At 47.6% G+C, this 14,769-nt stretch overlaps 1 protein-coding gene and 1 long non-coding RNA gene across 2 annotated transcripts in view; both read right to left on the minus strand.

Annotated features, from left to right (window-relative positions):
* B4GALNT3 (beta-1,4-N-acetyl-galactosaminyltransferase 3) overlaps nucleotides 1-11,466 on the minus strand; it is a 95,003-nt gene extending 83,537 nt beyond the window's left edge. The window contains exon 1 of the mRNA XM_006092133.3: nucleotides 11,288-11,466. Coding sequence (XP_006092195.1) covers nucleotides 11,288-11,456 — 169 coding nt within the window. The 5' untranslated portion in view covers nucleotides 11,457-11,466. The remainder of the gene's footprint in view (nucleotides 1-11,287) is intronic.
* Nucleotides 518-1,548, minus strand: LOC106697721. Its single transcript, XR_002830085.1, has 2 exons — nucleotides 1,051-1,548; nucleotides 518-927 (listed from the first exon to the last, which is right to left on the minus strand). It is a non-coding gene; the product is annotated as an uncharacterized LOC106697721 (long non-coding RNA).
* Nucleotides 11,467-14,769: the final 3,303 nt, after the last annotated feature.

Below are 14,769 nucleotides of genomic sequence, written 5' to 3' on the forward strand. Positions count from 1 at the left end.
AAAAAAAAAAAAAAAAAAAGACCGTACCCTTTTATGTAATGATGTTTACTTTGAATTTATATTAGTTCACACAAACACTCCATCCATGCTTTTGTTCCGGCCCTCCGGTCCAGTTTAAGAACCCATTGTGGCCCTCGAGTCAAAAAGTTTGCCCACCCCTGGATTAGACACACACACACACACACACACACACACACACACACACCAATGATCATAGACTACTGGAGCTGGAGAGGGCCTTAAAAATTTAAGCAGCCCTAGCCAACTTGGCTCAGTGGATAGAGCGTCAGCTTATGGACTCAAGGGTGCTGGGTTCGATTCCAGTCAAGGGCACATGCCTGGATTGAGGGCTCAATCCCCATTAGGGGGCGTGCAGGAGGCAGCCAATCAATGATTCTCTCTCATCATTGATGTTTCTATCTCCCTCTCCCTTCCTCTCTGAAATCAATAAAGAAATATATATTTTTTAAAAGAACTTTTTTGAGAAATACAGCAAAATACTAAGAAATGGTACATATAAAATCTGACATACTTCTCTTTATTTACATAGTTAACCTCTCCATAATGTAAGGGAAATTTTCAGGAGCCAAATAAATTAAGTTGTGAATGTCAGAACAGCAAGCAGATGCTAATACTTTGGCAGCCTCTTAGTTTGGGGCAACTAACAACTTTAGATAATTCAACAAATTAGTTTTAAATTATTAAAAACAAAAGAATACAGTATTTTTAAAAGAACCAAGTTTGAAATAGAGCCAAATAAAACTAGGCATTGAATCAAATGAAAAAATGGGGTAGATGTCTCTCCCTCAATTTCTCTCCGTTTTCCCATTTCTTTGTGTCTGTGCAATTTCCCTGCCGCTGCTGGTGGAAGTCTGCCTGAGATGTGCTCCTCATCTTCCTGACCCTTTCCTCAGGACTTCAACTCAGCTGGAATAAAAAAAGAAAACCAAGAACTGAGAATATATATTAAGACTTTGTCCCTGGTTCATGAAGAAATCCTCAATGTCCTCCCTCCTCTCCCACACCCCCCAAATTGCAACCCACACCCACCGCCAATCTTTGGCTCAGAGGTGGTGGTGAGCAGTTAGGAGGTCAGCTGGTTGGTGCGGTGCATGTGTGCATGCCTGCATGTGTCCATTTGAACCCTGGGTTGGCAGGCAGGGTGGAAAGGAGTGGATCAGAGGATTTGTAAGAAGATCTCAGCAGAGAGGCCTTTAATCTTTGAAGCAACTGCTTGTATGGAGACCATGTTGTGAGAGATGACCTTGGAGACCAAGTAGCCAGAAGCATGGGATTGCTGCCACCTCTCAGTTCAGGCAACTGAGTTTTGAAAGATCAGGGCCAGAATGTCAAAGATTGACCTACCCCTGAAAGAAGAATCCCATTCCAAAAATATGGAAACTAAAGCCCTCCAGAGAAAAGGACCCTCCACAAGTCAGTTACAAAGATAGGCCTGAAACTGAGATCCCTACCCAGTGTCCTGCCTTCCAGTCCCAGGAATCCTCCGAGTACTAAGAGGCATGCAGCAGAGAGAAAGGCTAGCTTTTCCCAACTGCTGAGCTTCTGTGACATGGAACATTCCCCAACTTCTCTCATTCTCAGCAAAATCCTTGCCTTCTGACCTGCCCTTCCCCCCAATGCAAATATTTACCTAGAATCCGAAAGGATGGATGGAGGCAGTGCTGAACATCAAGGAGAAAAGAGTGGTTAAAGAATGTGTATTTGGCTCTCGCTGCTTTGGCTCAATGGATAGAGCGCCAGCCAGTGGACTGAAGGGTCCCTGGTTAGATTCCAGTAAAGGGCACATACCTGGGTTGCAGGCTTAATCCTGGCCAAGGCTGGGGCACGAGGGAGGCAACCAATCAATGTGTCTCTCTCACATCGATGTTTCTCTCTCTCTGTCTTTCTCCCTCCCTTCCACTCTCTCTAAAAATCAATGGAAAAATATCCTTGAGTGAGGATTAACCAAAAATAAAAATAAAAAGAAATGTGTATTTGGTGGCAGGAGCTGACCATGGATGGCCTGGAAACTGCTAAGAAACTGGGCATAGCTGTGTCTTGGTCTGAGAAATTGAAAAAGTATTGGCAAAAGGGCTAGTTGAAAAACATATCTATCCATTCCTGCCTGCCCAGCCATTCCCTAATTCCTACCAGCATTCACTGAGCTCCTAATATGTGCTACTTTTATGTTAAATCTAATTGGGCACTTAATATGTGGTAGGCTCACTAAATCTTATCTATACTAATAAAAGGGTAATATGCTAATTAGACCAGGAGACCTTCTGGACGTCTTTCCAGACAAAGCCATGATGGCAGGCTGCGGCGGTTAGGCGCGATCAGGGTGGGGGGGGCAGTTGGAGGCAAGCAGACGGGGGGGGGCAGTTGGGGGTTATCAGGCCTGCAGGGGGGGCAGTTGGGGGCGATTGAGCCAGCAGGGGGGGCAGTTAGGGGTGATCAGGCCAGAAAGTGGCAGTTGGGGGCAATCAGGCCGGCAGGCAGAGTGGTTAGGGGCGATCAGACAGGTGAGTGGTAAGGAGCCAGTGGTCCTGGATTGCGAGAGGGATGTCCAACTTCCGGTCAGACATTCCCCGGGGGGGTCCCAGATTGGAGAGGGTGCAGGCCAGGCTGAGGGACACACACACCTCCCCTGCATGAATCTCGTGTACCGGGCCACTAGTCTAGTTATAAGAAAGGCTCTATAGAGAGGACATTATAACCCTCTTACCCAGATGAAGCACCTGAGTCTTGAAAAGGAAGAAGTACCTTATACAAGGTCTTGCAACTGGTGAGTAGTAGTAGAACTTGGATTTGAACCGTGCCCTGTCTTCAAATTCCTTAATTTTTTCCAGGAACCATCAATACTTTTTAGCCCACTTAGTGCCCCATTAAAAAAAGTAAATGCTCCACAAACATTTTACTTCATTTAAAATGAATCACCTCTGCATTCATTCAAGATTTGCAAAGTAAATAAAAATTGAAAAATACACATCACTCAATTTCTTGGACATTTATATATATAAAATCCTTGGTCACCTGGTATGTCATTTCTCCATTCCCATCCGACCTTTCTTTCTCCGTTTCCTATCCTTGGGCCCTCCTCCCAGGTCCTGACACCATAAAGCACAATTCTACCAGCTAGAGTGGGATGGAAGCATAGCCTCTGTTCCACACCACAGAACACTTTAAAAGAAATGGGTAGAAGAGGCAGGTAATAGCTCTTCCTTGGGTTTATTTTCTCATCTGTTAGTAAAGGGACTATAAGCCACAGGTTGGGCAGTGGCCACAGACATTCATGCTCACAGTGTCCCCATGAGTCGGCGGGGGGCGGCGGGGGGCGGGGGGGATGTAGGGGCCCACAGGACAAGCTTGAGCTTCCTGGCCTTCCTGGCAAGTTGCCTGGGTTGTTTCATCAGTAATGTCAGCGGTGCCCCAAGGATTACTGAATTTTCCTTGTATTTATGTCATTGTTTAAAATAAAGGTGGCTTAGGCCCCAACATCTGTCAGTAAATTCCAAGCTTTTGATATTCTTTTCATATACAGAAGGTGGATATTTATTTTTTAATGTCATTCAAATTTATCAATATCTAAATAAACTTAAGACACACACACAAAATGATTTTTGAGCTTCTTTGTTTTTTTAATGTGCAATTCTTAAGGTATTCCTGGTTATCACTGATTATACTTTTTTTTTTCAACAATCTCTGGTCAGAGTAGTGGGATTATAGATGAGTGTAAATTTCTCCTTCATATTTTTATGTAAATAATAGCACTTTTATTGATTTATTTTGTGCCATGGTTTGGTTAAAAAAAAAATTAAAGTGGCTTATAAGGACAGAATATAAAGTGACATAAACTAGAAGAAGTTGTGGGGGAAACAAAAAATAAAGGTATAGAGATAAAATTGATACCAAAATATAGATCATAAAATCTTTTATCCTTTTCCCCAGATGAGCCATAAATTGAATTCTGAAGCTTTCTAATGACCAACACAAAGGGAGAAGCATCGACCCACACACTGAAGGGTTGTGGGTTCGATTCCTGGTCAAGGGCACATACCTGGGTTGCAGGTTCAATCCCCGGCCCTAGTTGGAGCACATGCAGGAGGCAACCAATCAATGTCTGTCTGTCTCTCTCTCTCTCTCTCTCTCCCTTTCTCTCTCCCCACCCTCACCCCTCCCTTTCACGCTCTCTAAAAATCAATGGAAAAAATATACCTGGGTGAGGATTAACAAAAACAAAAAAGGGAGAAGCCTGAGTGGTTTTACAACTTACATAGCCAATAAAAATTAAAACAAATTGATTGCTCAAGAGAAGGTAGCTATTTCTAATATTTCTCATACACAGGATAAGCAATATTTCTCAATCCTGTCCTTGCAGCAGCTCTAATGGAGCATTTCTCAGGGCTGTATCTCATAGCATTTAGGTCCTTGGTCTTTCTTTGCCACTTCCTCAGTTAGTATACCTATGCTATGGTAGTGATTGAAAGGAAGCCCAAAGTGGGCTGCTGGGGGGCTGGTAATTTTCTGTTTCTTCACTGGGGTGCTCATTACATAGGTATGCTCAGTTTGTGGAAATTCATCAAGCTGTACACTTATATGTGCATTTTTCTGTACATATAAGGTACTTCAATGAAAAGTTAAACACACACACACACACACACACACACACACACAAAACCAGGGACCATAGGACAATTTGCACCCTTTTCTAAAAAGTTGGTTAGTAGTTAAGAAATTAAAAAAAAAAAAGTTAGCATAAAAAATAAATTATATACTAAAAATCACAAGGTAAAAATAATATTCGTTCTTTCTTGTCTTGTGGATACTTAGAACACTAAAAGCAGCACTTGTTAGAACCTAAGAGTCTGTAAACATTTAAAGATCTATCCGCCATGCTTTGCTCAGAATATATAACATATTCAGCCCAAACTATTTTCACCTCTTCCAATAGTGTTTTGCTTATATCACATAACATATAAATATATTAATTGTGGATCACAGAGTCAAAGGAGGATTGTCTGAAAGTGCAAAATGTATGGTTGGCCTCGTTTAGACCTCATTACCCTTGAATATAAGGGAAAGTGCTCATGGAAAATAAAAGGGTAGATTTTGAAACTGGTGGAACTTTGCAGAAAACTAGACAGTGAGCAGCTACTCCAAGAACAGCCTCTAGGCCCCATTCCAAAGCAAACTCTGCTCTGATGGCTGCGCTGCGCTGCTCCATAAAGCCCAGCACTAGGGGGGCAAAACCAGGCTCCGTGGCCTGGAAAATTACTGCAGTGCAACTACCAGCCACTCCTAAAACCAGCACAGAAGTGGTTGCTTCAAAGACCTTGTGCTGCAAAGCAATTATAACCACACGGGGCTCCTGAACAACTCTCAGCACAGGGAGCAGCAAGCAGCCCAGCACCACCGGCAGGTGAATGGGGCCTCATCCCAGACTGAGGGGCCCTGGGTGGTGGGCGGGATAGAGAGAGCGGCTCTGTGGCTACAGTTCTGGGGAACAGGGACTAAAGAGACCAGGGAAAGGAGACACACTGTCTGGGTAAGGGCTCCTGTTGTCACACACTGCGTCCTTGGTACACAGTGGTCAGTCCAAAGAAAACATTTATAATAAAAAAGCATTGATGGCTTAATTTTTATCCCTTGCATTTGTGTTTAAAGGCTATTGTTTATATGCATTATGGTACCAGGAACAGTAATTCCTAGGTTCTATTCTTAGATTGGTCACTGCTAAAGTATCTGCCAGTGGAAACTAAACTGTCAGGTGCTCAGAAATTCTGAGCTTACCGTTTATAAGCAGAAAGTATTTATTTGAGTGCCTAGTACAGTGATGGCGAACCTTTTGAGCTCGGCGTGTCAGCATTTTGAAAAACCCTAACTAACTTAACTCTGGTGCCGTGTCACATATAGAAATTTTTTGATCTTTGCAACCATAGTAAAACAAAGACTTATATTTTTGATATTTATTTTATATATTTAAATGCCATTTAACAAAGAAAAATCAACCAAAAAAATGAGTTCACGTGTCACCTCTGACACGCGTGTCATAGGTTCGCCATCACTGGCCTAGTATGTAACTAGATTTGAATACTGATTTGAAGTTACACGCAACAGCTGGGTGACCAGAATGGCAGCCTAACAGGTAAGTAGGGCACAGAAACAGGAGCCAGAGGTTCCACACATGGGAAAGAGGACCAGCCCAGCCAGGGCAGAGAGAGACAGAGTCCTAGGTCAGAAGGCACACATGAAGCCTTCCTTTCTCCACTCCCTGTGCTCTGAGTTTTAATTCTAAGCCACACCATCCCTGCTCTGCCCACACATCTGTCTCATTTGTTTCTCCCTCTCCCTGCCTGCATCTCAGATTACTGTTCTGCCCCAAGTTACCTCCGTTACTGGGTTTGTATCCTTTCCAAATTTGGAATGGCTGTGGTGACCCCGGGAGCTGAAGTGTCTGCCTGACATCTGTGGGTGTGGCTCCCCAGCCCACTCCAAGTCAATTAGAAATCACAAGAGCCAACCAGAGAAGTGTGTTACAGATTTAAGACAGTGAACGCAGATTAATTCCTGAGCTTGAGAACACTTTGGGTTCAGCAGGTAAAACTGGCACTTAAATGGGGATACACCAGACCCAGCCTTGGGAGATGCAGAAAGAAGCTGGGGCACCAGGTCATTCAGCCCTGGCTCTGTGCCCAAACACCATCTCTTGGCTCCAGCACCAAGTTGGTCCCAGCAGGTCAATTATAGAGCAAAGAACCTAGAAACCATTTTAGTCCAGACCTCTCCCCTCAGGCAGGACTTCGTTAACTCAATCTGAACAAATGGGTATAACTTGTTAAAACCTGCCAGAATGGAGAGTCTTTAACTTCCAATAATAGTCTGCTCCCAGGCTGCTTTTCAGCCAGTATACACTGGTACAGCTGTACCAGTTACTGAAACACTGATCAACATGTTGGGATACAGTGACTGCCCCAGGCCTTCTGAATGCCCCACTACCACCTTGACCTGCCCCTAGGAAAGCTTTATGACCCAGCAACTAACAGACGAATGCCAGCCTCAGCAAGCGACCTTCAATGCCCTGTTCAGGCACCATCGTCCCTACCAAAGTACTATTAACTTCTTTTACTACTACCCTTGCCTGTTCCATCATACATGGCTAACCTATTCTAAAACTTCCTCTGCTCTTTTCTGTAAGGGCCATTCTTTAAGGTTGATATTCAAAGTCTTTCATAATACAGCACCATTCCATAATCTCCTTCAGACCCTCTGCTCCATACTCCCAAACCCTAACTTTCCCTTGTCTCTTGGTCTTTGTTTACAGTGCTCTTTCTGACTGGAATAGCCTTCTCTTTCTGTATCCATTAAAACCTTACAGCCCTAACCGGTTTGGCTCACTGGATAGAGCGTCGGCCTGCAGACTGAAGGGTCCCAGGTTCGATTCCGGTCAAGAGCATGTACCTTGGTTGCGGGCACATCCCCAGTAGGGGGTGTGCAGGAGGCAGCTGATCGATGTTTCTCTCTCATCGATATTTCTAACTCTCTATCTCTCTCCCTCTCCCCTCCTCTCTGTAAAAACTCAATAAAATACATTTTTAAAAAACAACAACAAAAAAACCTTACAAACTCCTCAATATCTCCTGAAATGTCACCATTTCCATGAAATTAATTGAAAGAGCTGTGTTCCATTACCAGAAGTGTCACAGCAACATCTAGAGCAGTGGTGCTCAACCTTCTTAATGCCGCGACCCTTTAATACAGTTCCTCATGTTGTGGTGACCCCCAATTTCATTGTTACAAATTGAACATAATTAAAGCATAGTGATTAATCACAAAAACAATGTGTAAGTATATATGTGTTTTCCGATGGTCTTAGGCAACCCCTGTGAAAGGGTCGTTCGACCCCCAAAGGAGTCGCGACCCACAGGTTGAGAACCGCTGATCTAGAGTCTACACTTGTAAAACTTAATGATTGTTTCATATTGTAATTATTTTTATATGTGCACCCAAACTACTAGAGAAAGCTATTGAGAACGCAGAAACCATAACCTTAGTTATTATTATATCTAAGTGATACAGTACAATGCCTTGCTCAAAGTATGTGCTAAATAAATATTTGTTTAAATGAGTGAGTGAACAGCTCTAATTATTTTGTCCAAGGGACCCATTTTTCTATCCGTTAATGATTTTGGTTGCTTTTCTCTGAAGTTACTCCAATTGTGGTTGTATCTTTTTTTACATGTGGAACTGAAATTGCACATCATCCATATCTTAAACTACTGAGCTATTTCCATAAAGATGAAGCAGGAAGCCTGCTCCCCTGTCATTACTTTACCACCCTAGGGTTTGTGACTGCCGTCTCTCCATATACTTCTCCCAGCACCAGACTGATGTACCAGTCACACAGGGACAGGCAAATGAAAGGTTCTTTAATGAAGGGTGGCCTTACAGATGACAGAAAAGCTGGTGGTGGAGTGAGCTGGCAGGGAGGTACGGCTAGAGGGAGGAGGCAGGGTGGCTTGTTGAGGAGCAGAGCCAAATGGGACTCTAGTTGCTGTGGTCAAGGCCACGGGTATAGTCCCGGGAAGGGACATTTTACTACCCTGGTTGCTGTGGATTGGCCAGGGTCTAGAGGAGAGAATGCTAGCCACCCCTTCCTACCTCTCTACTTCCTAATTCTCACCACCCTCCCCACCCCCCACCCCGCCCCAGCCCCTGCTTTCCCTTCAGATGAATAGCTCTGAGCTGGGAGTAAGACCTATAAGGAGAAGAAGACTTTGATACAAGATGTCTGGGCTTCTTACAAACAAAAGAGAATGGAAGACAAGGAGCCAGAAACCCACAGTCACTGTCTAAATCTCATTCCAAAAGAAAAAAGTAGAACACAATGGGATGGCCAGGGTGAAAAGCCACCCTGTAGAGCAGATGGGCTTCAGGGTCCTAAGTGATCCATCAGTGTCCAGGCTTGGACTCTCCTTAAAAATGATGGTTAAGGAGCCCTGGCAGAATGCTCAGTGGTTAGAGCATCGGCCCAGGAACCAAAGGGTCCCCATCAAGGGCATACATGTGCCTCAGTTGCAGGTTCAATCCCCAGCCCCAGTTTTGGGGGTGGGGGGGGGGGTGGGAGGCAACCAATCGATGTGTCTCTCACACCAATGTTGTTGTTGTTTTTCTCTCTCCCCTCCTCCTACCTCCCTTCCACTCTCTCTAAAAATCAATGGAAAAAATATCTCAAGTGAGGATTTTTTTTTTTTTATTGGTGGTTAAGGAAACAGAAGGCCAATTCTGGAATAGGAAGCTGGGAACATTTTTCTGGAGAAGAGTCAGTTTGGAAAAGGAAACATGGAATAAGGAAACCCAGTCAGAGTTAAGATTCAACTAGAAGGGAAACCAAACAGACCCAAGAATCGATAGCTGAGGATGAGACAGCCAACAGGAGATAGCGTGTGAGATTCTGATGATGGCAACTGCTTCTGGCCTCTGAGGAGAAAGCACATTTGAGGCAAAAGTATGTGCTGGAGGAGGGGGAGGAAGAAGGGAGGTCACTGATTTCAGGGTCATGAAATAACTGCCTTCCTCTGTTTTTAACTGTGCAGAGGATCCCACTGGCCATCACATTAATAAAACTGAGAAGAGGTGTCCTGTCCCAGGGAGAAAAGAAGGAAGATCCCTCCCAGGACCTCCCACCTGCACTCACTCCAGCTGGGCTCATGCACTTGGCACTATAAAGGGTATGGGAGGGTAGATTCACTGTCTATTACAGGGGAAAACGAGGCTCAGGGGAGGGAAGAACTGGCGATGGGAAGGCAGATTTGGGTCATCAGAAGGAAGCACTCTCCTCTTAGAGCTGTGGAACTGCCTAAGAGCTGTGTTGAGCTCTCTGGCCTGGAAATAATCAAGAAGGGGAGATCACATAACCCCAATAACCAGGCTGAAAGAAACCTTGGAGGTCACTGGGTCCAACTTCCTCCCTCTACCTGAGAAGCTGCCCTTTTTCCCTTGATTCCCCAACTAGTTAGTGACAAAACCAGAACTGGAACCTGTCTCCCAACTCACAACCAGAATTATTTCAGCTGCCATACAGTGAGAGGTTTCACCATAAACATTTCTACCCTGAACCAGCCCAATTACTGAGCTAGTGATTTCTTCTTTTGGCTACAGAAGACAAAGCACCACACCCAACGCTGGGCAAAGAAGCTGACGCAAGGACCTGTCAGAGAATCTTCTCACCAGTAATTTCATCAGGCACTCCTTCAGTTCCTGAGAGGGGAAAGCGCAGTGATGGAGAAATGTGCTAGAACTCTGCACCTCTGCCCCTGTGCCTCGGAAGGGAACCTGGTGGATTCCGGAGTCTCTCCACTCCTTCCAGCTATTACGTTGACCTTTTACAATCCCTGACACTTTCAGAGTTTTACTTGTTAGTTGCAGCAATAGAAAATTGAAAGTCCCCTCAGATAACCAAGTCTATTGTAAAAAGAGAGACCATTTCCCCTCCATTGTCCTAGAAGGAAACTGAGGCACAGAAAAAGTAGCTTCGGCTAAGTTAAAAGGCATTAATTGAACTACCGTGCTGCCCATTGTTTCCTTGAGCAAGGTCTGAGGAGTTTGATAAATTGGGCAGAGTTCCCAAGGAGGGCTTCGTTTCAAATACCCAGCTGCAGGGATGGCCATGGCTAGGGGAGGGGACGGCTCAATGAGAAGGTGGGAGACTAGGAGGCAGAGGAAGGAGCTAGGAGGAGTGGCTTGGCATATGGGAAGGGGGAAGGAGAGGTAGGTCTAAGAGGCATTGTTAAAATAAAGAACCGCAGGGAACGCACCAGGAGGCGAAATGGAGAGAGCCCTAGAGAAGGCGGCGAGCAAAGTTTGGGCCGCGCAGATTAGAGCGCGCGGCCTTGGGGAGGACGGCCGAGGGCATCCCAGACACAAATCTACAGCCCGCGCGCGGACCGCCCGTGTCTCCTTCTGGGGAACTGCAAGCCCGGCGCGGCTGGAAGCACCCCAAGTCTCAGCCTGCATTTCCACCGGGCGGGCGGGAGCCTCTCGTACCGTCGCCCTAGGATGGGAGAAGCAAGCAGCCTCGAGGATGCCCCGACCCTATGCAGCCCGACGGCCAGGCCCGGGCTCGGCTCTCCTTCCCCGAGTAGGCAGCGGGGCGGCGCCGAGCACCTGGAGGCGAAAACGAGTTCAAAACCGGGTCTGAGGATGAGGCGGGTCTCCCCAGGGCTGGAGCCAGCGGAACTACCCCTTCCCACCTCCGCGTCCTCTCCCGCCCCCGCCCGATGCTACTTACTCCGGTTCAGGGGGTTCCCGCCGACCTGGGCCGACGCCACCAGTTCCAAATAAAGAGTCCAGAGCCCCACGGACACCACGGCGAGCACTAGCAGCAGCCGGAAGCGCCGCCGCAGCAGCTTGACGGAGCGCAGGAGCAGCAGGGAGTAGCGCGGCGCGCGACTCCCCATGGCGCGGCGCCCCGGCGGCCGCGGCAGCCCCAGCCCCCGGCCGGGCCCAGCGCCCCGAGCGCCCGGGTCCCAGCCCCAGCCCCGCGCCAAGGCCCACCGAGGCGGCCCCACCGGCCCCCTTCCACCGGGCCCCGGTCCGGCCAACCCGCCTCAGCGCGCCAGGGGTCGGTCAACTGGGCGGGCCGCGCTCTCGGGCGCCAGGTCTCTCCAGGAGCCGCTCCTCCTCCCTGAGTGTCCTCGCGCCCGGCTCTCCTCTCCACGCCTCTCCCGTCGCAGGCGCGCTGCCTCCCTCCCTACCCGCTCGCTCGCTGGCTCGCACACACTGCCCACCCGGAGGTTCCCTAGGTGCGCGCCAACCCGCCTCTCCTCTCTCCCCCTCCCGCTCCGGCTTTTTCTCCGGCCGCAGCGACTCACCCACCTGTCCCGCCCCCGCTCAGGTCCCGCCCCAGGGCACAGGTGGGCCCCGCCCCCGAGGAGCCCTGGGAAAGGGAAAGAGTCCCTCTGGCTTTCCAGAGGCAACAGGAGGTGTGTCCAGGAGCTTGTGACTGGCGCCCCTGCCGACTAGAGTTGGGTGGGGTGTAGGTGGGGCGAGTTACGATCTGGACCGGGCATGACTGAGGGAAACAGATACCTCCCTGACGCTGGATGGTGTTGCTCCCCAAGCAGAAGTGAAGCTGGGTAGATGCCAGATGCCGGTGGGGACTCGTGTTGGGGTGACGCCTGAGATTTTGGCTCCAGGGCCTTTCGTGGCCTACACCGACCCTACTCCCTACTTTAGGTAACAAGAGTAGACATAATATTAATTGGGATGCAATGGTCACTTAATTCAGCCATAATTTCCTCTTCCAGCTCGGATTTGAAGAGGCTTCCTTCCCAGCCTCAACCACAACTCTAGGAGGCACTGGGAAGTTATATGGCCCCCAGAGAGAACCCCAAGTAACTTTTCCCAGACCATGATGAAATAGCTGTTGGGGAAGAGTAGATGGTGGAGGGTTCTGAAAAATAATTAAAAATAGCCCTAGCCCGTTTGGTTTAGTGCAGTGGTTCTCAACCTTGGCTGCACATTAGAATCACCTGGGAATCTTTTTAAAATCCTGATTTCTGGGCCTCATCCTCCGGAAATTCTGTTTCTTTGTTACTAATGTTGTGGCCCCACTCATAACAAAGAAACAGAATTTCCGGAGGATGAGGCCCAGATATCAGGATTTTAAAAAGATTCCCAGGTGATTCTAATGTGCAGCCAAGGTTGAGAACCACTGGTTTAGTGGATAGAGCATGGGCCTCTGGGCTGAAGGGTTCCAGGTTCCATTCCATCAAGGGCACATGCCTGGAGGCAGCCAATCAATGATTCTCTCTCATCATTGATGTTTCTCTCTACTCCCTTCCTCTCTAAAATCAATAAAAAGATATATTAAAATCTTTTTAAAAAGAAAGAAAAAGAAACTCACTCAAGTTCAAAAGATCATCAAGACATTCTGTAGTAGTCCAGTTCTCTGCCTTCAGGCAGGTAAAACATTATCTAATTTAAATGAGATCATTAAGATCCAAGGAGCAGAGTGAATTGCCTCAGGCCATTCAGCAGATAATAATGCAGTTTCATTTTCCTCTATTACTCCTGCGGAAAAGAATCAGCAGACCATGGAGAAAGTGGAGGTACAAAAGTGTTCCAGACATTTTAAAATCAAATTAATAACATGCAAATACTGTTTCAAGACAAGTTCACAGAATATAGTGCTCTGTTTTCCCTTCTCTCTGCTACCGCCTTAGTTGGATGTTCAATAGTCCAATTGTCTACACTGGACTATTGTAATTTTTCCTCAACTAGCTCCCTGGACTCCAGGCTCCCTCCCTCACCCCAGCCATCCTCTCAACTACTACCAGATAGTCTTTCCTTTTTCTTCTTCTTCTTTATTTTAATCCTCACCCGAGGATATGCTGAGAGAGTGACCGGGGATCAAACCTGAAACCTAGGTACTAGTATGTGCCCTAACTGGGAATTGAACCCACAATCTTTTGGTGCATGGGATGACACTCTAACCAACTGAGCCACCTACCAAGTAGTCCTTATAAAATTATCTTACACATCCATGTTGTAGGCAGTTATACATGAGCAGAGCAAGGACAGTGGGCCAGGTACAGAGGTCACCAGAGTGGAAAGCCCCAGGTACCTAGCAATGGAGCATCAATTGTAGGGTGGGACCTCATCCCCAGGTAACTTTTCTTCCCCTACTAGCATATTGCTGGTCATGCAGTTTGGACCCCCTGACCTTTCCTCCCTAGAGATAACATCTAGGCCAGTGATGGCGAACCTATGACATGCGAACTCATTTTTTTGGTTGATTTTTCTTTGTTAAATGGCATTTAAATATCTACACTAATAAAAGAGAAACATGGTAATTAGCGTACGACCGCTAGCTTTCCCACTGGCTAATCAGCATATCCTTATGCAAATTAACTGTCAGCCAAGATGGCGGCCGGCAGCCATGCACTGAAGCTAACAGGGAGGCTTGCTTGCTCCAGTGATGGCGGACTCCAACGTTCCCCGCCTGACTTGCCGGCCTCTCAGCTGCAATTCTAAGCAACTATGTTGCAAATATAGAAGCTAAACAAAACCCTAGAAACCGGCTTTCAGTCAGCCGGGCTTCAGCCAGCCGGACCACAACATTGCATCAAATACAGAAGGTAAAGGCCAGAAACCTGTTTTCAGCAGTGAGGCCTCAGAGCTAAAGCTGGCCCAGAATAGAAAAAGAAAAAAAGGAGCAGTTGGGAGCTTCAGTCATCCGCCAGCCTGAAAACAGCCCTCAGCCCCTCACCCAGACTGGCCAGGCACCCCAGTGGGGACCCCCACCCTGATCCAGGACACCCTTCAGGGCAAACCAGCGAGCCCCCACCCGTGCACCAGGCCTCTATTCTATATAGTAAAAGGGTAATATGCCTCCCGGCACCGGGATCAGCATGACAGGGGGCAGTGCCCCAACCCCCTGATCAGCCCTGCTCTGTGGGTGATAGAGGGTGGCGCCCCAACCCCCCTCCACAGGCCTTGCTCTGTGTGTGACAGGGTAGAGCCATAACCTCCCCATTGGCCCTGCCCTGAGTGTGACAGCGTGCAGCGCCCCAACCCCCTGATCGGCTCTGCTCTGTGTGTGACAGGGGGCGGTGCCCCAACTCCCCTATTGGCCCTGCTCTGTGCGTGACAGGAGGGAGCTCCCCAACCCCCTGATCAACCCTGCTCTGTGTGTGACAGGGTACAGAGCCCCAACCCCCCTGATAAGGCCCTGCTCTGTGCGTGACAGGGGGTGGCACCACAACCTCC

The sequence above is a fragment of the Myotis lucifugus genome, unplaced genomic scaffold (genome assembly GCF_000147115.1).
Source record: "Myotis lucifugus unplaced genomic scaffold, Myoluc2.0 scaffold_98, whole genome shotgun sequence".
Lineage (NCBI taxonomy): Eukaryota > Metazoa > Chordata > Mammalia > Chiroptera > Vespertilionidae > Myotis > Myotis lucifugus.